The 26,101-nt window shown below is 51.9% G+C and overlaps 3 protein-coding genes and 1 pseudogene across 6 annotated transcripts in view; 2 read left to right on the top strand and 2 right to left on the bottom strand.

The window, feature by feature from the left end:
- LOC146442636 (NAD(P)(+)--arginine ADP-ribosyltransferase 2-like) overlaps positions 1 to 4,071 on the bottom strand; it is a 7,533-nt gene extending 3,462 nt beyond the window's left edge. Inside the window, exons 1-3 of one of the 2 annotated variants that reach the window (XM_085053873.1) lie at positions 3,966 to 4,071; positions 2,116 to 2,909; positions 1,346 to 1,808 (exon numbers count right to left, since the gene is read on the bottom strand). In XM_085053873.1, coding sequence (XP_084909999.1) covers positions 1,723 to 1,808; positions 2,116 to 2,875 — 846 coding nt within the window. In that variant the 5' untranslated portion in view covers positions 2,876 to 2,909; positions 3,966 to 4,071 and the 3' untranslated portion in view covers positions 1,346 to 1,722. Of the gene's footprint in view, positions 1 to 1,345; positions 1,809 to 2,115; positions 3,139 to 3,965 lie in introns of those variants that run through there. The other variant, XM_085053872.1, reaches the window with a different exon arrangement.
- A 3,260-nt stretch (positions 4,072 to 7,331) lies between these two features.
- LOC146442635 (erythroblast NAD(P)(+)--arginine ADP-ribosyltransferase pseudogene) lies at positions 7,332 to 10,166 on the top strand (annotated as a pseudogene). Its single transcript, XR_014849588.1, has 3 exons — positions 7,332 to 7,368; positions 7,895 to 7,976; positions 8,932 to 10,166. The product of XR_014849588.1 is annotated as an erythroblast NAD(P)(+)--arginine ADP-ribosyltransferase pseudogene (transcript).
- LOC146442633 (NAD(P)(+)--arginine ADP-ribosyltransferase 2-like) lies at positions 7,896 to 24,933 on the top strand. Of its 2 annotated transcripts, none has more exons than XM_085053880.1 (2): positions 7,896 to 7,976; positions 23,606 to 24,933. In XM_085053880.1, the coding sequence occupies exon 2, from the start codon at positions 23,651 to 23,653 to the stop codon at positions 24,440 to 24,442; it is 792 nt and encodes a 263-aa protein (XP_084910006.1). In that variant the 5' UTR covers positions 7,896 to 7,976; positions 23,606 to 23,650; the 3' UTR covers positions 24,443 to 24,933. The 2 variants fall into 2 exon arrangements, with proteins under 2 accessions (XP_084910006.1, XP_084910005.1); XM_085053879.1 differs by lacking the exon at positions 7,896 to 7,976 and adding an exon at positions 22,542 to 22,649.
- On the bottom strand, positions 15,883 to 18,594 carry LOC146442634 (erythroblast NAD(P)(+)--arginine ADP-ribosyltransferase-like). The gene is made up of 3 exons (XM_085053877.1): positions 18,503 to 18,594; positions 16,653 to 17,446; positions 15,883 to 16,345 (listed from the first exon to the last, which is right to left on the bottom strand). Exons 2-3 carry the CDS (start codon positions 17,410 to 17,412, stop codon positions 16,260 to 16,262), a joined length of 846 nt encoding a protein of 281 aa, XP_084910003.1. The 5' UTR covers positions 17,413 to 17,446; positions 18,503 to 18,594; the 3' UTR covers positions 15,883 to 16,259.
- Positions 24,934 to 26,101: the final 1,168 nt, after the last annotated feature.

Raw genomic sequence — 26,101 nt, 5'->3', positions numbered from 1 at the left:
CTGCTTTCCATTTTGGATTTGCCCCCACAATACAACAGGAACCATCAGTGAAACGAGCGTAGTGTGTTTCTACTGCTGGCAGGTGTAGGGTGGAGCTTTTTCTGCATGAGTCACCTGTTCCAGCTCCTCTTCATCGGTCAGACCAAAATTTTCCGCTTTGGGGGAATTTGTAATTATTTCCAAGATCCCAGGGCCATTCGGGTTTCCAATCTGAGCATGCTGTGCAATCCATTTGTTCCATGTGGCATTGGTGGCATGGTGAGTAGAGGGAACCTTTCCCTTGAACATCCAGCCCAGCAATGGTAGTCGGGGTGTGAGGAGAAGTTGTTCTTCCATGCCAATAACCTCCAAGGCAGCGTGGACTCCATAGGCTGCCAGGATCTCCTTCTCTGTCGGGGTGTGGCCAGCTTCAGACCCTCTGTAGCCTCAGTTCCAGAACCCCAAGGGTCATCCTCAAGTCCTCCCAGGTACTTTCTGTGTTGGGGATTAGGTTTCCCAAGTGAAACCTCACAGGAGAGACGCTCCAATCCCTTCATCATCCTCACAGCCTCTGCTGCACCTGATCCAGGAGCTTCATGTGCCTCCTGTCCTGAGGAGCCTGGGGCTGGACATGGCACTGGACATAGCTGGACACACCACTCCCGACATGGCTCACTGGACAGGGCAGAGGGGCAGGGTCACTCCCTGAACTCCTGGCCCTGCTCTTCCCCATGGCCCCAGGACCCCTCGTGGCCACAGGACACACGGCCAGCCCCACTGCTCACCCACTAGCCCCACCAGGTCCTTCTCCTGAGCTGCTCCAGCCAGGGCTGGCACTGGGGGCTGTCTATCCTTGCCCTTGCCCTCTTGAACCTCCCAATTTCCAGGCTTTAAGGTCCCCCTGACGTGCAGGATGTGGCAGGATGCTCCCTCTGGAATGTGGCCAAGGGACAATGCCCCATTTGTGGCCATCGGGATTGCATTCAGAGGGGTCCTGTGCTGATTTTGGTGCTGAATTGGGCTAAAGCCAGCCCAAATCACCAACCCCAAATTAACAGCCGAGGGTGAAGCACCAGAGCCAGGATGGGCAGTTGATTGCCTGACCCTGGAAAAGTCCAGTCCCCTCTCAGACAGAGATTTTTCTGCCACATTCCTGCTTGAAATGAAATGGGTGTGAATTTCCTCCTTCAGGAAGGAGGTGTTCCCCATGGATTCTCCTCAAGGCTGAGAGAAAGAGACCTTCCCAGGAGTGTTGGTGTGGGCAGTGACATTGAGCTCTGCTTAAGGATTGTCTTTTTGCTGGCTTTGACAGAATTATTCAATGGAAATATTTATTTGTTAGAATGATTTAATAGAATTGCTGTGTAAGAATGATTTAGTACAGTTGCTTTATTGGAATTATTTATTAGAATTGCTTAGCTCAATGGCCTTGGTAGCCACCATGGTCACAGTGGCTGTGGTGGTCTTGTGGCTCAGGGGGTCCTGGTGACCCTTATGGCCATGGTGGTCTTGGTGGTTAGAGTGAACATGGTGGTCAGAATGGCTGTGGTGGCCACAGCAATCATGGTGACAGTGGTGGCCCCAGTGGCCTCGTGGTGGCCATAGTGGCCATAGTGACAATAGTGGCAGTGGTGGCCTTGGTAGCCTAAGTTGACCTTGTTGCTCTGCTGGCCTTGGTGACCATGGCGGCCACAGTGGCCATAGTGGTCACGGTGACCACAGTGACCACGGTGACCCTGTGGCTTAGAAGATCCCGGTGGCGACTCCCAGGGCTGCTGTGACCAAGAGGAGTCCTCCGAGGACAGGGGTGTCCCTGGGAATGGTTCCACCTGTGGGTAGAAAGAGGGACATGAGGGGGGACATTGAGGGCGTTGGGGGTCCATAGGGGTGACAGAGGAGCCATGAGAGGGTCAGGGCTGAAAGGGGGCCATAATGAGGTCCCTGTCCTTTGTCCCCATCCATGAATGTCCTTGTCCCCTCAACCTCAGTGGGTGTCCCTAGCGTTGGCTGTCCTTTTCCCTCTGCCCACAGTGGGTGTCCTCGTCCCCTCCTGACCATGGGTGTCCCCCCAGGCTGCCTCTGTCCCCAACCCTCACTAAATGTCCTCAGACCCCCAGGTTGTCCCCATGATGTCACCTGTCAGCCACTCGCAGTTGTAGTTGCTGTGGTTCCCGTTGGAGCTGAGCCAAATCTGCACCTTGCCCCCTTTGTTGATGACATTGGTGACCTCGAAGGTCTCAAAAGGTGGGATCAGCACCTCCTGCTGTCTTTTGTTGAAGGAGAAATCCTGAATGTCCACGCCGTGGCAGGTGTCGACCTCAAACATCGTGTCCGTCCCGTATCCCTCGGAGACCTCTTTGCTCAGCGACGTCGATGCGAATTGACCAAACCGGACCGTATCGCCCTTCTCTGCCTTGAACAGTTTGTTTCTCACCCCCCGGAACACATGGCGACACTGCTGCCCCCTAGTGGCCCTCAGTGTTGCCAGGGCGTCAGTCAGCAGGAAATGCAACGTTTTGAAGTGGAATGTGTTCCGGTATTTCTTGCCGGAAGACCCAGCCTCGCGCACGGCCTCGTTGAACTTTTTGTACAATAACGTCGGCCCCGTGTAGGCCATGAGGGCGATGGCCTGGTCAGAGGATAACACAGACATGGGGGACCCCCTCATGCTCCACTCGGCCGTGGCGTTCTGCCAGGCCTTGGAGAAGAGACGGTTCTTCCGGAAGTCAGACCTCTGGAGGGTTGAAAAAGCTTTAGTCATGTTGTCGCGGCAGCCCTGGTATTGGTCATCGAAGGCGTCCCGGGCCATGTTCAGGTCCACCTCCTCGATGTCCTCAGTGGCCATGGTGGCTGTGGTCATTGCCAGCAGTACCAGAGTGCAAGCCAGGGGGGCCATGGAGAGGAGAGGCCACGGCGACAAATGTGGGACACTGTGGGACAAAAGGGAGACACTGAGGGGACACTGAACAGACACAGGGTGGGCTCCTCAGTGAGGGGCTGGGGAGGGGAAGTGGGATCATCCAAGAGTAGGGGACAGCTCTGGCCAGAAGACCTCTGGAGACATCCTGGGATCCTGATGCCAAATCCTGGGGTCACTCCTGCACCCCACTGTGTCCCCCAGACCCCCAGAACGATAATCCCACTCTCATGTTCCCACATTCCCCACCACTGGTGTCCCCTCGGCCCCCTGAGACCCCGACTCAAATTCTGGGAGTCACTCCTTGTCCCCCCAGCAGTGTTCCCTGTGACCCCAATCCTGCCCCCATGATGTCCCCATGGGCCTTGCTTCTGTGTTCCCCTCAGTGTCCCCCCTGTGCCCACCGGCCCCGCATTCCCACTCCCTGTCCCATGTTCCTCCCCTCCAGTGTCACCCCAGCCCCTCTGCAGTTCCCCAACTCAAACCCTGGGGACACTCCCTGATACCCCCACAGATTCTCCCCAGTGCCGACCAGCCCCCCAGTCCCACTCCCACTCCCAGTCCCATGTGTCCCCGCTCCAGTGTCCTTAAGACCCCAATCCCACTCCCAGTCCCTGTACCCCCCCAGTGACTACCAGTCCCCCAAGACCCCAACCCAAATCCCAAAATCTCCCAGTGTCTCCCGATCGAAATCTCCTCGGGACCCCAATCCAACTCCCAGGGTCACCCCAGGACCCCAACACAAATCCCAAAATCTCCCAGTGTCTCCCCATCAGCACCTCCCTGGGACCACAAACCAAATTCCAGGGTCACCCCAGGACCCCAACCCAAATGACACCATTACCTTCTGTCCCCCATGGCCCCAGTCCTACTCCTAGTGCCATGTCCCCTCTGGTGGCCACCCAGCACCCCAATCCCACTTCTGTGGTCCTATGTCCCCCCCTTGCTGTCCCCCAGACTGCCCCAGGAACCCCAGCCCCAATCCTGTGACACCCCCACTGTCCCCCCCAGGAACCCAATCCCACAGTTCCATGTCCCCCCCACAAGTTTCCCTCCAGCCCTCTGATACCAAAATCAGTCGGTGTGAACTTCCTGACAGAGCTGGAGGAATTCTTCAGCAGCGCTAGACGCACAGCAGATCTCTCCTGGTCCTGCAGGTCAGCGGAGAATTTACCACAGGGTATTTATCCATCATAATTATGCATATTCATTAAAATGGGATTCCTCTCTAGTATAGAAACAGCACTTTTCTGGGAAATAATTTGCATGGCCCAGCCTCATTCTGGAAATCCTTTTATTGTCCTGGAGGGTCATCTAAAGGGGGTGTCTGGGGTCGTAGTCCATGAGGGTTTCAATATCACAGATGACCTTGTCCCAAACTTTTACTTTGGCTAGATGCTGCTCCTTCTGTGGTACAGAACTTGTCAAAAACCACCAGAGGTATCTTTATCTGTTTCTCCTCTGATTTCTCCACTGCTTCCAGCCAGGTTTATTATCCTGTGTAAACACTTTTATATCCTTTTATCTTTTTTGCTAGTTAGTCTTTGAGCTCAATTCACCACCTTCCCAGAAACTGAAAGTTTCTGTTCTCCCTGTCATTTCTCAACACTCAGCACCCCAATCCCCCTCTCATTGTCCTGTGTCCCCCCAGTGCCCCCCAGTGCCACTCCCCACTGCTCACTGAGTTGCTGTCGCACTTCAGATACAAAATGGGGTCCCCTATCAGAGGCCACCAAAAGCGTGGGGATGATCTCTTTGGGGAGTGACTTCCCTGCCCTTGCTGGTGTGGCAGGAGAAGCTTCTGGAGCCAACAGCAACACCAGGAGATACCTGAATCCTTCTTGGCGTGTTAGTTCAGAAAATCCATTTGCCATGAACCCCTGGGAGTGTTTCCTCTTCCAGTGAGCCCTGGCGGTGATCTTTTGAATTCAAAGGCTTGATTTTAAGACATGTCAGGTGTTGTTCTGAAACAGACCTGACAGTTTTTGTCATATGGACATTGAGGATCTGAGGCCACAGACCAGTCCAGTCACTTTGGTTCTCCAGAGGGTTTGCTGGTGCTTTTCTTTCACAAATTGCAAGATGAGTTGGGGTGGGACTCTGACCTGGTTATTGGCAGTTGCCATGCTCTTTTATTCTGGGCTTTTAGATAAGTAGTCAATTTTAAATCTGCCTGACACAACCCAGGTCTCACTTCTGGCACTGAAATACTTCTCTCAGGTGTTTTAGTGGTTTTACCCTGGGCCAGATGCCAGATTGTTGAAGGTGTGGTGGTTGGAACTTTCCTCCATTCTGTTTCAGGGAAACAAATGCCATCAGGGTAGAGATGCCACCTACAAGTGACAGGAACTGTCCTGTCTCTGTTGAGATGGATATGACACACAGAGACACACACCACAAACTCCAAGCAAGAAGAAGAACATATTATTTACTGCAAAGTCTCTTTTATACTATTTCTCAGCCTTCACGTTACATGTTCATTGGCTCCTAGCTCACCACATTAAAATCTTATTGGTTACCCATAGTAAGCACACATTATTACAAAATATCAGGCTCCCTCTTGTAGCTGCAGCTTGTCCTCTTGTTGTTTTTGCTTCTTGCTTTGGTTGATGGTAGAATTCTCATGGGGGCAAACAGATTGTGTCAAGGTCGAATTCTGTGAACTCATCACACTAATTGTCATTTCCCACACTGCCCTGTTAAAGCTCCTGTCCTCCAGAGATGGAGCAGACACCATCTTGTACCACGTGTCGAGAGCAGATGTTCTCCATCATTTCGGGTCTGTGTTTGTTCCGGTTGGGTGGTGAGGTTTCACAGTTTGATATCAAGCAGTTATTTCCTTTTTTCCCCTGGCTTGCGGACATTCCCTTTGTTAATAAACTATTGTTGGGTTTTTTTATTCACTTTCATCTGTTAATATACATTTCTTATTAGTGGAAAGGGATTGTTGAAACTCTCTAGAGGAGATGACTCATTCCAGGGCATTTGTTGCAGTGTGCTAATAGGACTTTTTTTTATATTGACGTTTTTCCAGAGATTTCTCTCTGGCTGGTGTCTGTGCCATCCCATGCTGTTAGCTTATTGATGTACTGTATTCCCCTCCTTAGCTCCTCCCCTCTGGCTTTCCCTGGTTGGCTCTTCTGAGTTAACTATGCCCCTCTTCTCTCTCCTGATAACCCTCTGAGAAAGCCTGACTCGGGGTTCACCATCTTGGGTTTCCAGCACCCTGCATCCTCCCCAGCCTCTCCGTCCTTCTTCACCATCCCTGGACCTTCCCCTGTGGACCTTAATAAATTCCCTGGAAATCTCAGATGGTGATCCTGCACTTCTTTCATCCCCACGCCTCCACAGCGACTTGTGTCCCCAGCAGCTTCACTGCCTGCCACAGCCACGTGCCCGCTTCGCGTGTTTAGGTTCCGGGCAGCAACCCCAACATTGCGGCGTGGGGTGGCCGCTCGTAAATTGCGAGACTGCGCTGCCACAGGCGTTCTACTTTAAATTGTCCCAAACCAAGATAGAGATCCATGGGGATGCAGAGATCCCCCCACAGCCCATGGAGGAGGGGGATGGCTGAGAGGAGGCTGTGACCCCATGGGAGACCCGTGGACAGAGAAGCCCCCGCTGAAGCGGCCTGTCCTTGAAGGACTGACCCCGTGGCAGAGTGACCCACACTGCAGCAGTTTGGGGAGGATTGTTGCCAATGGGATGGACTCACTCTCCCTGAGCAGCATGAGAAGCCCTGGGGGATAAACTGACCATAACCTCCATTCTCATCTCCCTGTGCTGCTGGGAAAGGAGGAGATAGAGCTGGGAAGGAAGGAGGGAGGGAGAGACGGAAGGTCTTTTTAAGGGTTTCTTTTAATTTGCATTATCCTGCTCTGATTTCGTTAGTAATAAATTCAGTTCCTATCTCTAGTTAGAGCCTGTTGTGCCCATGATGGTTTTTGGTAGGTGACCTCTCCTGGTCCTTATCTCTGCCAATAAACCCTTTGTTATATCTTCTGTGCCCAGTTACAGAGGAGAGTGGCAGAGGGGCTTTGGTGTGTGTCTGACATCTGACCCAGGGTAAAACCCCTAAAATACCTGAGAAAAGTATTTCAGTGCCAGAAGTGAGACCTGGGTTGTGTCAGGCAGACTTAAAATTGGCTACTTACCTGAAAGCCAAGAATAAAAGAGCATGGCAACTGCCAATAACCAGGTCAGAGTCCCACCCCAACTCATCTTGCCATTTGTGAAAGAAAAGCACCAGCAAACCCTCTGGAGAACCAAAGTGACTGGACTGGTCTGTGGCCTCAGATCCTCAATGTCCATATGACAAAACTGTCAGGTCTGTTTCAGAACAATGCCCAACATGTCTTAAAATCAAGCCTTTGAATTCAAAAAATCACCTCCAGGGCTCACTGGAAGATGAAACACTCCTGGGGATTCCTGCCGAATGGATTTTCTGAGCTACCATGCCAAGGAGGATTCAGGTATCTCCTAGTGTTGCTGTTGGCTCCAGGAGCAGTGGAGAGTGGCACTGTGGGGCACTGAGGGGACATGGGAGGGTGGAGGGGGCCTGGGTTCCTGTGTGGTGAGAAACAACAGGAAATAAAGAAATAACAGAAATAAAGTTTCAGTTTCTGTGAAGGTGGTGAATTGAGCTTAAAGACTAACTAGCAAAAAAGATAAAAGGATGTAAAAGTGTGGACACAGCAGGAGAAATGTGACTGGAACCTGTGGAGAAAGAGATAAAGGTACCCCTGGTGGTTTTTGACAAGTTCTGTGACAGAAGGAGCAGCATCTGCCCAAAGCAAAAGTTCAGAGCGAGATCATCTGTGAAATTGAAACCCTCGTGGTCTACGACAGCAGACACCCCCTTTAGATGTCTCTCCAGTAGAAGAAAAGGATTTCCGGAATGAGGCTGGGCCATGCAGATTATTTCCCAGAAAGTTGCTGTTTCTGTATTAGAGAGGAATCCCATTTTAGTGAATATGTAAATCCTCCCCTGACCTGCAGCACCAGGAGAGATCTGCTGTGTGTCCAGCGCTGATAAAGAATTCCTCCAGTTCTGTCAGGAAGTTCACTCTGACCGATTTTGGTATCAGGGGGCTGGAGGGACAGTTGTTGGGGGGACATGGGACTGTGGGATTGGGACTGGGGTCCTGGGGGGACACCGGGGGTGTGGCAGGATTGGGATTGGGGTCCTGGTGCAGTCCAGGGAACAGCAAGGGGGAACACAGGCCCGTGGGAGTGGGATTGGGGTGCTGGGTGGCCACCAGAGGGGACATGTCACTAGGAGTAGGACTGGGGCCATAGGGGGCAGGGTGTGCCATTTGGGTTGGGGGCCTGGGGTTACTCTGAATGGGTCATGGGACTGGGAGAGGGACTGGGGTCCCGGGGAGGTGCTGATGGGGACACTGGGGGACTTTGGGATTTGGGTTGGATTCCTGGGGGACTGGGAGTAACTGGGGGGTGTACAGGGGATTGGGAGAGGGATTGGGGTCCTAGGGACACTAGAGTGACACTGGAGCAGGGGGACATGGGACTGGGAGAGGGAGTGGGGAGCAGGTCAGCACTGGAGGGATTCTGTGGGGGTATTAGGGAGTGACCCCAGGGTTTGACTCGGGGAACTGGGGAGGGACTGGGGTTGCACTGGAGGGGGGAACATGGGACAGGGTGTGGGATTGTGGGGCTGGTGGGCACAGGGGGTACACTGGGCGGGACACAGAAGCAAGGCCCGGGAGGACATCATGGGAGTAGGATTGGGGTCAGCGGTGACACTGCTGGGGGGACAGGGAGTGACTCCCAGAATTTGAGTCAGGGTCTCAGGGGGCCGAGGAGAGACCAGTGGTGGGGGATGTGGGACCGTGGGAGTGGGATTATTGTTCTGGGGGCTGGGGGACACAGTGGGGTGCAGGAGTGACCCCAGGATTTGGCATCAGCATCCCAGGATGTCTCCAGAGGACTTCTGGCCAGAGCTGCTCCCTCCTCTGGGCTGATCCCACTTCCCCTCCCCAGCCCCTAACTGAGCAGCCCACCCTGTGTCTGTTCAGTGTCCCCTCACAGTCCCCGCTGTGTCCCACAGTGTCCCCTCTGTGTCCCACATTGGTCACGGTGGCCTTTATTCTGCATGGCGTCCTGGCTTGCACCCTGGCACTGCTGGAAATGACCGTGGCCACTGCAGCCATCACGGTGGTGCCCCTGGACATGGCCCCAAAGTCCTTCGATGACCAATACCAGGGCTGCCGCTCTGCGATGATGGCGGCATTGCCGGCCCTCAACCGCTCCGAATTCAAGAAGAACCCTTTGTTCGCCAAGGCATGGACGGCTGCTGTGACTGAGTGGCGCAGTCGGGGATCCCGTGTGTCCCCTCTGTCGTTCCCAGCCCAGGCCATCGCCCTCATGGCCTACACGATGAAGGATCTCTACAAGGAGTTCAACCTGGCCGTGCGTGAGTCCGGGCGCTCCCCCCAAGAATACCGGGACAAATTCCACTTCAAAATGCTACATTTCCTGCTGACCGACGCCCTGGCCACGCTGAGGGTCACTCAGGGGCAGCAGTGTCGCCATGTGTTCCGGGGGGTGGGCAAAATCCAGTTCAAGGCACAGAAGGGCGATACGGTCCGGTTCGGTCAATTCGCGTCGACATCGCAGAGCAAAGAGGTCTCCCAGGAATATGGGACGGACACGATGTTCCAGGTCTACACCTGCCAGGGTGTGGACATTCAGGATTTCTCCTTCAATAAAAGCCAGCAGGAGGTGCTGATCCCACCCTTTGAGACCTTCAAGGTCACCGATGTCACCAAGGAAGGGGGCAAGGTGCAGATTTGGCTCAGCTCCACCGGGACCCACAGCAAATACAACTGCACATGGCTGAAAGATGACATCATGGGGAGAACCTGGGGGTCTGAGGACATTTATTGAGGGTTGGGGACAGGGAGAGCCTGGGGGGACACCCATGACCAGGAGGGGATGAGGACACCCACTGTGGACTCAGGGACAGGGACAGTCCATGCTGGGAACACCAACTGAGGTTGGGGGGAAAAGGACACTCATGGCCAGGGACAAAGGACAGGGACCCCATTACGGCCCCCTTTCCACCCCAACCCTCTCATGGCTCCTCTGTCACTCCTATGGACCCAGAATATTCCCAGTGGTGTCATTTGGACACGGTCCTGTGCTTTGGGATGAGTGTGGCTGAGCAGGGAGGTGGGACCAGGTGCCCCAGGGTGGTTCCTTCCAGCTGTCAGGAAAATTAATCCACAAAAACTACAGGTTTATGTCCAAATAGGAGAGAGGGGAGTCCTGTAACTTTATTAATGAATAAAGGGAGAGGTCATGGGCATTTCCCATGGGGTCTCTCAAATTTCTGGAGGATGCCGTTTCTTTTTTTCCTAGTTTCCCAGATGTATTTCCCTTTCTCTTTCCCCATTGGCTGAGGTACTTGAGAGGCACAGACTTCCTGAAATGCTTAATGCAATTCCCCTTCTAATACACATCCCCCCCTTTGCCTTATGTCTCTGTTCTTGTAGTTTAGAAACACAGCATGGGGCAAGTCAATCAATGGAATTCCTACTGAAATCCTTCCCATTGTTTCTTCTATCTCTTAGTGTTGGTCTTATCCTACCAGCAGACTCTGAGTTTATTTGTAAAGACATTCCCTTATTCCTTTCACAGCATTTCCCAGTCTGGGATTTTGGGAATCTCGTATTTAGGGAATCTGGGAGTTGTAGTTCAGGAATTGTCCACCGGAGGGCAGCAGAGAGCGCTGGAAAACAGCCACACTGCACATGCTCAGCCCGCAGCGGCAGTTCTATGCTGCTAACGCCAGGTGGCAGCACTGATGTCACTACTGAACGCTCACTCCGCCCCATGCCGGCCGTGGGGCTCTGGAATGGCTTGGGATGGAGAGACATTAAAGCAACAGTAAAGCGACATTAAAGCCATCCAGGGCCATCCCTGCCTTGGACAGAGACACTTTCCTCTGGGCCAGGTTGCTCCAAGCTCCGTCCAACCTGGCCTTGAACATGGCCAGGGACGGGGCAGCCACCACCTCCCTGGGACGGCAGAACACGGATATGGATATAATCCATAAATAGATTTGATGGATCCTTGTGACCAGAGCTCAACCCTCTCTGTGTTTCCACTGCCAAAAGGATTTGGTTGTGTTATAAACGGGTTGGCTTTCGTAGGCCAGTTCTGTGTTACAAGATTTACAAATTAGCTGGGTTGTATCGGGGCTGTGTTCACTTAATTGATTTGACCAAACTTGAGTTTGGTTTAATTGAGTAAGTAACTGACAGTCATTTAAGTTATCGTGCATCATAGTCAGGTGTAATGCCCTTGTACGAACACTAGGTGGCAATGATGAATATGGGGGATTGCAGTAGGAATTGTCTAGAAGCTGTCCGCAGCTGTGATGACATTAACTCGAGAATGGATTGGTGGACCAAACCTAAATGAGTTGGGTTATATCGGGGCTGAGTTTGGTTAATTGATTTGGTTGCTATTTAGAGTTATTCGAGATATTTCAGTTATTTAACTTATTTAAGTTATTTAAGTTATTGTGCATCATCTATGGGTGTCATGCCCCTGTAAGAACACTAGGTGGCAATACTGAATATGGGGAATCGCAATAGGAATTTTCTAGAAGCTGTCTGCAGGCTTGATGACATCAACTGGAAAATGGATTGGTGGACCGAATGAACCAACCAGATGGACTTCTGGAGAAATGATTGGACAGGAATGCCAAAACGAGCGAATCAAGAAACCCCTTGACGAACCAATAGTGTCGGGAATCAAGAAGAGGGCCAATCCTGTCTGGGATTCCCTTTCAGAATTTTGGTGGTGCTTTGCACCCCATGTCCTCCTGATATCCTCGAGTGACTTAGCTTCCTCTGCTTTGCCACTGAGACTTTGGAATTATCCCAATTTCTTGTTCCCAGTTGTTCATTTCTTTTTTTAAAATGAATTTATTAAGCATAAGCGGTGTCCTGCCATTTATTACAGGTTGCTTCCACGTTCATTTGAACTGATGCCATAGAAGCTGGTAAAGGTACAAAAAGAAAGGACAAAAATCATCAGGCATCACCACTTCTTCCTGGGATTCCTGCTGACATTCAGCTGCTACAGACACAGCATCCCAAAATCCCAAAAATCCCAAAATCCTAGCTGTCACTGAAACTGTGCAGAGTTTTGCATTTTTCTTTTATGCTTAACCTACAAGTTGATTAAATCCTGTTCAGCGTTATTCCTCTTTTAAAATGTTGAGGTTAAATTATAAATTAAGTTAATAAATTTCTAAAATTTATTGTCGACGTGTTTTGGTTTGGAAGACAGGTGTCTGCTAGGAGAGGCAGAACACTCCCTTAGAATAGAGAATGTGACCCCACTTCCCCCCAGATTATTTTAACTTTGGAATCAAGGGCTTTCAGACAAAGGTATGGGGAAAAGGAATAAAGGTTCTTTCCTAGTATCTATAGCAGAGTAAACAAGCAATAAGAATAGCAACAACAAACAAAACCAGAAAACTGGTGGCAGATGTCCCTGGGCTACTGAGCACTTTCCCGTTTGGTGTAATCTTTTCCCAGCAAAAGCTCACCCAGCCAGGAGGAGAATGCAGAGCACACTTGGATCTCCAGAGGGTTCAGCCAGAAGCCAAAAGCAGTTGCTTTCGTCCCAGTGTCTGACAAACTAGTGTCAGAGAGCTTCCTCTCCTCAGCACACCCAGCCAGAGTCTTTGTCTCTTACAAAAGGCGTAATAGCTCTGAGCACCTAGATATTTGTTTCCTAGTAACAGGATGGAGGAAAGATCCAACGCCCCCAACCTCCATTATTATCCACCCTGAAATTTTTCCATTCCAACATGTTACATTGAACTTAAACTTTTAAACTATATACATACATGCATTACCCTGATTATATACATTGAGATATGGATACAGGCACAGTGTTGTGGGCAATTCAACCCCAACTAAGGTCCCCCTGAGGGATGCATTGTGTCTCTCCATCCTCTTGCATCACCCACCAGGTGCACACAAGTTCCCGAGTAAAGACAACCCCACAGGTGGGTTGGTCTTTGCTTGAGGCAGAATTAATCCAAACAGGCTTCCCCAGCATGCCTCTCCATGTGTACCACTGGAACCTTATCCCCGTCTGCTGTTTGCAGGGGTTCAGATGGGGCAGGGCCAGCTCGGTTGGTGGAGCCTCGGGTGTTAACCAGCTAGGTGGCCTTGGCTAAATGTTGTTCCCAACTTTTTGAATTCCCTCCTGCCTAACGCCTTGAAAGTGGTTTTTAGCAGACCAGTGCATCGCACCACGTTGCCAGCAGCAGGTGCATGATAAGGAATGTGGTACACCCACTCAATGCCATCTTCCCCAGCCCAGGTGTTTATGAGGTTATTTTTGAAATGAGTCCTGTTGTCTGACTCAATTCTCTCAGGGGTACCATGCCTCCACAGGACCTGCATTTCAAGGCCCAGGATGGTGTTCCAGGCAGTGGTGTGAGGCACAGGGTACGTCTCCAGCCACCCAGTGCTTGTTTCCACCATTGTCAGCACGCAACGCTTACTCTGGCGGGTTTGGGACAGTGTGGCGTCATCAATTTCCCAGGCTTCCCCATACCTATATTTAGACCACCTTCCACCATACCACAGGGGTTTCAGCCGCTGGGCCTGTTTGATCTCAGCACACGTCTCACAGTTATGGATTACCTGGGAGATACAGCCCATGGTTAGATTCACCACTCAGTCCCGTGCCCACTTACAGGTGCCATCTCTGCCCTGATGGCCAGAGGCATCATGGGCCCACCAAGCTGGAAATATCTTTCCTTTGTGCCGCCAGTCCCGATCTACCCTTTACACTTTAATCCTGCCAGTCCTATCCACCTGTTCGTTGTTTCGGTCCTCCTCATTAGCCTGACTCTTAGACAGATGATGGACTTTCACCGTTAGCTTCTCAGCCTGAGTGCCAACGTCCTGCCATTCTTCAGCAGCCCAGACTGGACTTCCTCTACGCTACCAGTTGGCCTTTTTCTACCTTCCCTGATGCTTTAAGATTTTAGCTTCTACAGTTTTTGTGGATCTGTAATTTTAGTGTATAACTCTGGAGTCTATATAGGATGCTAAAGCTGCTGTTCTCAGCATTTTTAGACAAAACAATTCCTCTAAGCTTGGACTCCAAGGACACCGTATTGTCTCAAGCCCCAAGATATGTAAAAAACAGTGAACTGGGTGAAGCAAACTTGGAGTAATTGACTTCATTACCTGAAGCTGTAATTGGAGGATTAAACCTCAATATGCAAATGGATAGAACTTATAAAGTATAAAAAACTCGTAACCCATCATCTGTTTTGGGTGTAGCCACTCACCTGGGCTTTGCCTGCCCTAAATGCACCTTGAAGGCCCTTCAATTAATTTAACTCTTTATTCTCTTAACTTTGTCTAGCCTCTGTTTTTGGTAAGCCCCTCAAGGCATCATTCCAGCCAACCCCACAGAGCATTGACCACCACCCATTAATCGGTGCAGAGCTAGAGCTTAGGCTGCTTCTCTCTTTCAGCAATGTCCAGGGCCAACTGGATGGCTTTGAGTTCAGCAAGTTGGCTCGAACCACTTCCTCCTTCTGTAGCTTCTGGGACCCGTCGTGTGGGGCTCTATACATCTGCTTTCCATTTTGGATTTGCCCCCACAATACAACAGGAACCATCAGTGAAACGAGCGTAGTGTGTTTCTACTGCTGGCAGGTGTAGGGTGGAGCTTTTTCTGCATGAGTCACCTGTTCCAGCTCCTCTTCATCGGTCAGACCAAAATTTTCCGCTTTGGGGGAATTTGTAATTATTTCCAAGATCCCAGGGCCATTCGGGTTTCCAATCTGAGCATGCTGTGCAATCCATTTGTTCCATGTGGCATTGGTGGCATGGTGAGTAGAGGGAACCTTTCCCTTGAACATCCAGCCCAGCAATGGTAGTCGGGGTGTGAGGAGAAGTTGTTCTTCCATGCCAATAACCTCCAAGGCAGCGTGGACTCCATAGGCTGCCAGGATCTCCTTCTCTGTCGGGGTGTGGCCAGCTTCAGACCCTCTGTAGCCTCAGTTCCAGAACCCCAAGGGTCATCCTCAAGTCCTCCCAGGTACTTTCTGTGTTGGGGATTAGGTTTCCCAAGTGAAACCTCACAGGAGAGACGCTCCAATCCCTTCATCATCCTCACAGCCTCTGCTGCACCTGATCCAGGAGCTTCATGTGCCTCCTGTCCTGAGGAGCCTGGGGCTGGACATGGCACTGGACATAGCTGGACACACCACTCCCGACATGGCTCACTGGACAGGGCAGAGGGGCAGGGTCACTCCCTGAACTCCTGGCCCTGCTCTTCCCCATGGCCCCAGGACCCCTCGTGGCCACAGGACACACGGCCAGCCCCACTGCTCACCCACTAGCCCCACCAGGTCCTTCTCCTGAGCTGCTCCAGCCAGGGCTGGCACTGGGGGCTGTCTATCCTTGCCCTTGCCCTCTTGAACCTCCCAATTTCCAGGCTTTAAGGTCCCCCTGACGTGCAGGATGTGGCAGGATGCTCCCTCTGGAATGTGGCCAAGGGACAATGCCCCATTTGTGGCCATCGGGATTGCATTCAGAGGGGTCCTGTGCTGATTTTGGTGCTGAATTGGGCTAAAGCCAGCCCAAATCACCAACCCCAAATTAACAGCCGAGGGTGAAGCACCAGAGCCAGGATGGGCAGTTGATTGCCTGACCCTGGAAAAGTCCAGTCCCCTCTCAGACAGAGATTTTTCTGCCACATTCCTGCTTGAAATGAAATGGGTGTGAATTTCCTCCTTCAGGAAGGAGGTGTTCCCCATGGATTCTCCTCAAGGCTGAGAGAAAGAGACCTTCCCAGGAGTGTTGGTGTGGGCAGTGACATTGAGCTCTGCTTAAGGATTGTCTTTTTGCTGGCTTTGACAGAATTATTCAATGGAAATATTTATTTGTTAGAATGATTTAATAGAATTGCTGTGTAAGAATGATTTAGTACAGTTGCTTTATTGGAATTATTTATTAGAATTGCTTAGCTCAATGGCCTTGGTAGCCACCATGGTCACAGTGGCTGTGGTGGTCTTGTGGCTCAGGGGGTCCTGGTGACCCTTATGGCCATGGTGGTCTTGGTGGTTAGAGTGAACATGGTGGTCAGAATGGCTGTGGTGGCCACAGCAATCATGGTGACAGTGGTGGCCCCAGTGGCCTCGTGGTGGCCATAGTGGCCATAGTGACAATAGTGGCAGTGGTGGCCTTGGTAGCCTAAGTTGACCTTGTTGCTCTGCTGGCCTTGGTGACCATGGCGGCCACAGTGGCCATAGTGGTCACGGTGACCACAGTGACCACGGTGACCCTGTGGCTTAGAAGATCCCGGTGGCGACTCCCAGGGCTGCTGTGACCAAGAGGAGTCCTCCGAGGACAGGGGTGTCCCTGGGAATGGTTCCACCTGTGGGTAGAAAGAGGGACATGAGGGGGGACATTGAGGGCGTTGGGGGTCCATAGGGGTGACAGAGGAGCCATGAGAGGGTCAGGGCTGAAAGGGGGCCATAATGAGGTCCCTGTCCTTTGTCCCCATCCATGAATGTCCTTGTCCCCTCAACCTCAGTGGGTGTCCCTAGCGTTGGCTGTCCTTTTCCCTCTGCCCACAGTGGGTGTCCTCGTCCCCTCCTGACCATGGGTGTCCCCCCAGGCTGCCTCTGTCCCCAACCCTCACTAAATGTCCTCAGACCCCCAGGTTGTCCCCATGATGTCACCTGTCAGCCACTCGCAGTTGTAGTTGCTGTGGTTCCCGTTGGAGCTGAGCCAAATCTGCACCTTGCCCCCTTTGTTGATGACATTGGTGACCTCGAAGGTCTCAAAAGGTGGGATCAGCACCTCCTGCTGTCTTTTGTTGAAGGAGAAATCCTGAATGTCCACGCCGTGGCAGGTGTCGACCTCAAACATCGTGTCCGTCCCGTATCCCTCGGAGACCTCTTTGCTCAGCGACGTCGATGCGAATTGACCAAACCGGACCGTATCGCCCTTCTCTGCCTTGAACAGTTTGTTTCTCACCCCCCGGAACACATGGCGACACTGCTGCCCCCTAGTGGCCCTCAGTGTTGCCAGGGCGTCAGTCAGCAGGAAATGCAACGTTTTGAAGTGGAATGTGTTCCGGTATTTCTTGCCGGAAGACCCAGCCTCGCGCACGGCCTCGTTGAACTTTTTGTACAATAACGTCGGCCCCGTGTAGGCCATGAGGGCAATGGCCTGGTCAGAGGATAACACAGACATGGGGGACCCCCTCATGCTCCACTCGGCCGTGGCGTTCTGCCAGGCCTTGGAGAAGAGACGGTTCTTCCGGAAGTCAGACCTCTGGAGGGTTGAAAAAGCTTTAGTCATGTTGTCGCGGCAGCCCTGGTATTGGTCATCGAAGGCGTCCCGGGCCATGTTCAGGTCCACCTCCTCGATGTCCTCAGTGGCCATGGTGGCTGTGGTCATTGCCAGCAGTACCAGAGTGCAAGCCAGGGGGGCCATGGAGAGGAGAGGCCACGGCGACAAATGTGGGACACTGTGGGACAAAAGGGAGACACTGAGGGGACACTGAACAGACACAGGGTGGGCTCCTCAGTGAGGAGCTGGGGAGGGGAAGTGGGATCATCCAAGAGTAGGGGACAGCTCTGGCCAGAAGACCTCTGGAGACATCCTGGGATCCTGATGCCAAATCCTGGGGTCACTCCTGCACCCCACTGTGTCCCCCAGACCCCCAGAACGATAATCCCACTCTCATGTTCCCACATTCCCCACCACTGGTGTCCCCTCGGCCCCCTGAGACCCCGACTCAAATTCTGGGAGTCACTCCTTGTCCCCCCAGCAGTGTTCCCTGTGACCCCAATCCTGCCCCCATGATGTCCCCATGGGCCTTGCTTCTGTGTTCCCCTCAGTGTCCCCCCTGTGCCCACCGGCCCCGCATTCCCACTCCCTGTCCCATGTTCCTCCCCTCCAGTGTCACCCCAGCCCCTCTGCAGTTCCCCAACTCAAACCCTGGGGACACTCCCTGATACCCCCACAGATTCTCCCCAGTGCCGACCAGCCCCCCAGTCCCACTCCCACTCCCAGTCCCATGTGTCCCCGCTCCAGTGTCCTTAAGACCCCAATCCCACTCCCAGTCCCTGTACCCCCCCAGTGACTACCAGTCCCCCAAGACCCCAACCCAAATCCCAAAATCTCCCAGTGTCTCCCGATCGAAATCTCCTCGGGACCCCAATCCAACTCCCAGGGTCACCCCAGGACCCCAACACAAATCCCAAAATCTCCCAGTGTCTCCCCATCAGCACCTCCCTGGGACCACAAACCAAATTCCAGGGTCACCCCAGGACCCCAACCCAAATGACACCATTACCTTCTGTCCCCCATGGCCCCAGTCCTACTCCTAGTGCCATGTCCCCTCTGGTGGCCACCCAGCACCCCAATCCCACTTCTGTGGTCCTATGTCCCCCCCTTGCTGTCCCCCAGACTGCCCCAGGAACCCCAGCCCCAATCCTGTGACACCCCCACTGTCCCCCCCAGGAACCCAATCCCACAGTTCCATGTCCCCCCCACAAGTTTCCCTCCAGCCCTCTGATACCAAAATCAGTCGGTGTGAACTTCCTGACAGAGCTGGAGGAATTCTTCAGCAGCACTAGACGCACAGCAGATCTCTCCTGGTCCTGCAGGTCAGCGGAGAATTTACCACAGGGTATTTATCCATCATAATTATGCATATTCATTAAAATGGGATTCCTCTCTAGTATAGAAACAGCACTTTTCTGGGAAATAATTTGCATGGCCCAGCTTCATTCTGGAAATCCTTTTATTGTCCTGGAGGGTCATCTAAAGGGGGTGTCTGGGGTCGTAGTCCATGAGGGTTTCAATATCACAGATGACCTTGTCCCGAACTTTTACTTTGGCTAGATGCTGCTCCTTCTGTGTTACAGAACTTGTCAAAAACCACCAGAGGTATCTTTATCTGTTTCTCCTCTGATTTCTCCACTGCTTCCAGCCAGGTTTATTATCCTGTGTAAACACTTTTATATCCTTTTATCTTTTTTGCTAGTTAGTCTTTGAGCTCAATTCACCACCTTCCCAGAAACTGAAAGTTTCTGTTCTCCCTGTCATTTCTCAACACTCAGCACCCCAATCCCCCTCTCATTGTCCTGTGTCCCCCCAGTGCCCCCCAGTGCCACTCCCCACTGCTCACTGAGTTGCTGTCGCACTTCAGATACAAAATGGGGTCCCCTATCAGAGGCCACCAAAAGCGTGGGGATGATCTCTTTGGGGAGTGACTTCCCTGCCCTTGCTGGTGTGGCAGGAGAAGCTTCTGGAGCCAACAGCAACACCAGGAGATACCTGAATCCTTCTTGGCGTGTTAGTTCAGAAAATCCATTTGCCATGAACCCCTGGGAGTGTTTCCTCTTCCAGTGAGCCCTGGCGGTGATCTTTTGAATTCAAAGGCTTGATTTTAAGACATGTCAGGTGTTGTTCTGAAACAGACCTGACAGTTTTTGTCATATGGACATTGAGGATCTGAGGCCACAGACCAGCCCAATCACTTTGGTTCTCCAGAGGGTTTGCTGGTGCTTTTCTTTCGCAAATGGCAAGATGAGTTGGGGTGGGACTCTGACCTGGTTGTTGGCAGTTGCCACCCTCTTTTATTCTTGGCTTTCAGGTAAGTAGCCAATTTTAAGTCTGCCTGACACAACCCAGGTCTCACTTCTGGCACTGAAATACTGTTCTCAGGTATTTTAGGGGTTTTACCCTGGGTCAGATGCCAGATTGTTGAAGGCTGTGGGGGTTGGAATTTTCCTCCATTCTGTTTCAGGAAAACAAATGCCATCAGGGTAGAGATGCCACCTATAAGTGACAGGAACTGTCCTGTCTGTTGAGATGGATATGACACACAGAGACACACACTACAAACTCCAAGCGAGAAGAAGAACATATTATTTACTGCAAAGTCTCTTTTATACTATTTCTCAGCCTTCATGTTACATGTTCATTGGCTCCTAGCTCACCACATTAAAATCTTATTGGTTACCCATAGTAAGCACACATTATTACAAAATATCAGGCTCCCTCTTGTAGCTGCAGCTTGTCCTCTTGTTGTTTTTGCTTCTTGCTTCGGTTGATGGTAGAATTCTCATGGGGGCAAACAGATTGTGTCAAGGTCGAATTCTGTGAACTCATCACACTAATTGTCAGTTCCCACACTGCCCTGTTAAAGCTCCTGTCCTCCAGAGATGGAGCAGACACCATCTTGTACCACGTGTCGAGAGCAGATGTTCTCCATCATTTCGGGTCTGTGTTTGTTCCGGTTGGGTGGTGAGGTTTCACAGTTTGATATCAAGCAGTTATTTCCTTTTTTCCCCTGGCTTGCGGACATTCCCTTTGTTAATAAACTATTGTTGGGTTTTTTTATTCACTTTCATCTGTTAATATACATTTCTTATTAGTGGCAAGGGATTGTTGGAACTCTCTAGAGGAGATGACTCATTCCAGGACGTTTGTTGCAGTGTGCTAATAGGACTTTTTTTTATATTGATGTTTTTCCAGAGATTTCTCTCTGGCTGGTGTCTGTGCCATCCCATGCTGTTAGCTTATTGATGTACTGTGTTCCCCTCCTTAGCTCCTCCCCTCTGGCTTTCCCTGGTTGGCTCTTCTGAGTTAACTATGCCCCTCTTCTCTCTCCTGATAACCCTCTGAGAAAGCCTGACTCGGGGTTCACCATCTTGGGTTTCCAGCACCCTGCATCCTCCCCAGCCTCTCCGTCCTTCTTCACCATCCCTGGACCTTCCCCTGTGGACCTTAATAAATTCCCTGGAAATCTCAGATGGTGATCCTGCACTTCTTTCATCCCCACGCCTCCACAGTGACTCTCGTCCCCAGCAGCTTCACTGCCTGCCACAGCCACGTGCCCGCTTCGCGTGTTTAGGCTCCGGGCAGCAACCCCAACATTGCGGCGTGGGGTGGCCGCTCGTAAATTGCGAGACTGCGCTGCCACAGGCGTTCTACTTTAAATTGTCCCAAACCAAGATAGAGATCCATGGGGATGCAGAGATCCCCCCACAGCCCATGGAGGAGGGGGATGGCTGAGAGGAGGCTGTGACCCCATGGGAGACCCGTGGACAGAGAAGCCCCCGCTGAAGCGGCCTGTCCTTGAAGGACTGACCCCGTGGCAGAGTGACCCACACTGCAGCAGTTTGGGGAGGATTGTTGCCAATGGGATGGACTCACTCTCCCTGAGCAGCATGAGAAGCCCTGGGGGATAAACTGACCATAACCTCCATTCTCATCTCCCTGTGCTGCTGGGAAAGGAGGAGATAGAGCTGGGAAGGAAGGAGGGAGGGAGAGACGGAAGGTCTTTTTAAGGGTTTCTTTTAATTTGCATTATCCTGCTCTGATTTCGTTAGTAATAAATTCAGTTCCTATCTCTAGTTAGAGCCTGTTGTGCCCATGATGGTTTTTGGTAGGTGATCTCTCCTGGTCCTTATCTCTGCCAATAAACCCTTTGTTATATTTTCTGTGCCCAGTTGCAGAGGAGAGTGTGTGTGTCTGGCATCTGACCCAGGGTAAAACCACTAAAATACCTGAGAAAAGTATTTCAGTGCCAGAAGTGAGACCTGGGTTGTGTCAGGCAGACTTAAAATTGGCTACTTATCTAAAAGCCTTGAATAAAAGAGCGTGGCAACTGCCAATAACCAGGTCAGAGTCCCACCCCAACTCATCTTGCAATTTGTGAAAGAAAAGCACCAGCAAACCCTCTGGAGAACCAAAGTGATTGGACTGGTCTGTGGCCTCAGATCCTCAATGTCCATATGACAAAACTGTCAGGTCTGTTTCAGAACAACGCCTGATATGTCTTAAAATCAAGCCTTTGAATTCAAAAGATCACCTCCAGGGCTCACTGGAAGAGGAAACACTCCCGGGCATTCCTGCCAAATGGATTTTCTGAGCTACCATGCCAAGGAGGATTCAGGTATCTCCTGGTGTTGCTGTTGGCTCCAGAAGCTTCTCCTGCCACACCAGCAAGGGCAGGGAAGTCACTCCCCAAAGAGATCATCCCCAGGCTTGTGGTGGCCTCTGATAGAGGACCCCATTTTCTATCTGAAGTGCAGCACCAACTCAGTGTGCAGTGGGGAGTGGCATTGGGGGCACTGGGGTGACACAGGAAAATGGGAGGGGGATTGGGGTGCTGAGTGTTGAGAAATGACAGGGAGAACAGAAACTTTCAGTTTCTGAGAAGGTGGTGAATTGAGCTCAAAGACTAACTAGCAAAAAAGATAAAAGGATATAAAAGTGTTTACACAGGTTGATAAACCTGGCTGGAAGCAGTGGAGAAATCAGAGGAGAAACAGATAAAGATACCTCTGGTGGTTTTTGACAAGTTCTGTAACACAGAAGGAGCAGCATCTAGCCCAAGTAAAAGTTCGGGACAAGGTCATCTGTGATATTGAAACCCTCATGGACTACGACCCCAGTCACCCCTCCTAGATGACCCTCCAGGACAATAAAAGGATATCCAGAATGAGGCCGGGCCATGCAAATTATTTCCCAGAAAAGTGCTGTTTCTGTACTAGAGAGGAGTCCCATTTTAATGAATATGCATAATTATGATGGATAAATACCCTGTGGTAAATTCTCCGCTGACCTGCAGGACCAGGAGAGATCTGCTGTGCGTCTAGCACTGCTGAAGAATTCCTCCAGCTCTGTCAGGAAGTTCACTCCGACCGATTTTGGTATCAGGGGGCTGGAGGGAAACTTGTGGGGGGGACATGGGACTGTGAGATTGGAACTGGGATCCTGGGGTGTCACAGGATTGGGATTGGGTTCCTGGGGCAGTCTGGGGGACAGCAAGGGGGGACACAGGACAGTGGGAGTGGGATTGGGGTGCTGGGTGGCCACCAGAGGGGACATGGCACTAGGAATAGGACTGGGGCCATGGGGGGCAGGGCCTACCATTTGGGTTGGTGGCCTGGGGTTACTCTGAAGGGATCATGGGACTGGGAGAGGGATTCAAGTCCTAGGGAGATACTGATGGGGATGTTGGGAAACTTTGGGATTTGGTTTGGAGTCCTGGGGAACTGGGGGTCACTTTGGGGGTGTACAGAGGATCGGGAGAGGGATTGGGGTCCTAGGCACACTGGAGGGACACTGGAGGGGAGGGACATGGGACTGGGAGTGGGACTGGGGGGCTGGTCGGCACTGGGGGGACTCTGTGGGGGTATCAGGGAGTGACCCCAGGGTTTGAGTTGGGGAACTGCGGAGGGACTGGGGTGACACTGGAGGGGCGGAACACAGGACAGAGAGCAGGATTGCAGGGCTGGTGGACGCAAGGGGGACACTGGGGGGGACACAGAAGCAAGGCCCAGGGGGACATCATGGGAGCAGGATTGGGGTCACCAGTGACCCTACTGGGGGGACAGGGAGTGACTCCCAGAATTTGAGTCGGGGTCTGGGGGGCCGAAGCGAGACCAGTGGTGGGGGATGTGGGGCCGTGGGAGTGGGATTGTTGTTCTGGGGGGCTGGGGGACACTGTGGGGTGCAGGAGTGACCCCAGGATTTGGCATCATCATCCCAGGATGTCTCCAGAGGTCTTCTGGCCAGAGCTGCCCCCTCCTCTTGGCTGATCCCACTTCCCCTCCCCATCCCCTCACTGAGGAGCCCTCCCCGTGTCTGTTCAGTCTCCCCACAGTATCCTCTCTGCGTCCCACACTGGTTACCGTGGCCTCTACTCTGCATGGCCCCCCTGGCTTGCACCCAGGCACTGCTGGCAAAGACCAGAGCCACTGCAGCCTTCACGATTCTGCCCCTGGACATGGCCCCAAAGTCCTTCGATGACCAATACCAGGGCTGCCGCTCTGCGATGATGGCGGCATTGCCGGCCCTCAACCGCTCCGAATTCAAGCAGAACCCTCTGTTCGCTAAGGCCTGGACGGCTGCCGCAGCTGAGTGGCGCAGTAGGGGGTCCCACGTGTCCCCTCTGACATTCCCAGCCCAGGCCATTGCACTCCTGGCCTACACAATGACAGACCTCTACAAGGAGTTCAACCCGGCCGTGCGCAAGGCTGGGCACTCACCCCAAGTATACCGGGACAAATTCCACTTCAAAATGCTGCATTTCCTGCTGACCGACGCCCTGGCCACGCTGAGGGTCACTCAGGGGCAGCAGTGTCACCATGTGTACCGGGGGGTGGGCAAAATCCAGTTCAAGGCACAGAAGGGCGATACGGTCCGGTTCGGTCAATTCGCGTCGACATCGCAGAGCAAAGAGGTCTCCCAGGAATATGGGACGGACACGATGTTCCAGGTCTACACCTGCCAGGGTGTGGACATCCAGGATTTCTCCTTCAATAAAAGCCAGAAGGAGGTGCTGATCCCACCCTTTGAGACCTTCAAGGTCACCGATGTCACCAAGGAAGGGGACAAGGTGCAGATTTGGCTCAGCTCCACCGGGACCCACAGCAAATACAACTGCACGTGGCTGAAAGATTACGTCATGGGGACAACCTGGGGGTCTGAGGATATTTAGTGAGGGTTGGTGACAGGGAGAGCCTGGGGGGACACCCATGGCCAGGAGGGGATGAGGACACCCACTGTGGACACAAGGACAAGGACAGCCCATGCTGGGAACACCAACTGAGGTTGGGGGGAAAAGGACACTCATGGCCAGGGACAAAGGACAGGGACCCCATTACGGCCCCCTTTCCACCCCGACCCTCCCATGGCTCCTCTGTCACCCCTATGGACCCAGAATATTCCTAGTGGTGACATTTGGACACAGTTCTGTGCTTTGGGATGAGTGTGGCTGAGCAGGGAGGTGGGACCAGTAGCCCCAGGCTGGGTCCTTCCAGCTGTCAGGAAAATTATTCCAAAAAAACTACAGGTTTATGTCCAAATAGGAGAGAGGGGAGTCCTGTAACTTTATTCATGAATAAAGGGAGAGGTCATGGGCATTTCCCATGGGGTCTCTCAAATTTCTAGAGGACGCAGTTTCTTTTCATCCTAATTTCCCAGCTGCATTTCCCTTTCTCTTTCCCCATTGGCTGAGGTACTTGAGAGGCACAGGCTTCCTGAAACGCCTAATGCAATTCCCCTTCTAATACACATCCCCCCCTTTGCCTTATGTCTCTGTTCTTGTAGTTTATAAACACCATCGTAGGCAAGTCAATCTGTGGAATTCCTACGGAAATCCTTCCCGTTGTTTCTTCTATCTCTCAGTATTGGTCTTATCTTACCAGCAGACTCACAGTTTATTTGTAAAGACATTCCCTTATTCTTTTCATAGCATTTCCCAGTCTGGGATTTTGAGAATCTGGGAGTTGTAGTTTGGGAATTGTCCACCAGAGGGCAGCACTGAGCACAGGAAAACAGCCACACTGCGCATGCTCAGCTGGCAGCTGCAGTTCCACTCTGCTAACACCAGGCGGCAACACTGATGGCGCTACTGAACGCTCACCCCGCCCCATGCTGGCCGTGTGGCTCTGGAATGGCTTGGGATGGAGTGACATTAGAGTGACATTAAAGCGACATAAAAGCCATCCAGGGCCATCCCTGCCATGGAGAGGGACACATTCCCCTGGGCCAGGTTGCTCCAAGCTCCGTCCAACCTGGCCTTGAACATGGCCAGGGTTGGGGCAGCCACCACCTCCCTGGGACAGCAGAACACAGATATGGATATGGATATAATCCCTAAATAGATTTGATGGATCCTTGTGACCAGAGCTCAAACCTCTCCGTGTTTCCACAGCCAAAAGGATTTGGTTGTGTTATAAACAGGTTGGCTTCCATAGTTCAGTTCTGTGTTACAAGATTTACAGATTAGTTGGGTTGTATTGGGGCTGAGTTCAGTTAATTGATTTGGGCAAACTTGAGTTTGGTTTAATTGAGTAAATAACTTAGAGTTATTTAAGTTATCACACATCATAGTTGGGTGTAATACCCCTGTAAGAACATTAGGTGGCAATAGTGAATATGGGGGATTGCAGTAGGAATTTTCTAGAGGCTCCACAGGCATGATGACATCAACTCAAAAATGGATTGGTGGACAGAACCCAAATTAATTGGGTTGTATCGGGGCTAAGTTTGGTTAATTTGTTTGGTTGCTACTTAGAGTTATTTAAGTTATTTAAGTTATTTAAGTTATTTAAGTTATTGCGCGTCACGGTTTGGTGTAATGCCTCTGTAGGAA

Source organism: Lichenostomus cassidix, chromosome 2 (assembly GCF_008360975.1).
Source record: "Lichenostomus cassidix isolate B80296 chromosome 2, HeHo_3.0, whole genome shotgun sequence".
NCBI classification, from domain to species: Eukaryota; Metazoa; Chordata; class Aves; order Passeriformes; family Meliphagidae; genus Lichenostomus; species Lichenostomus cassidix.
This window is presented reverse-complemented; position numbering and strand designations above follow the sequence as displayed.

Coding starts and splice junctions, on each gene's coding strand:
- LOC146442633 (XM_085053880.1), top strand. CDS start 23,651: ATGGCCCCCCTGGCTTGCACCCAGGCACTGCTGGCAAAGACCAGAGCC.
- LOC146442634 (XM_085053877.1), bottom strand. CDS start 17,412: ATGGCCCCCCTGGCTTGCACTCTGGTACTGCTGGCAATGACCACAGCC. Junction 16,346..16,652: donor CAACTGCGAGTGGCTGACAG/GTGACATCATGG, acceptor TTCTACCCACAG/GTGGAACCATTCCCAGGGAC.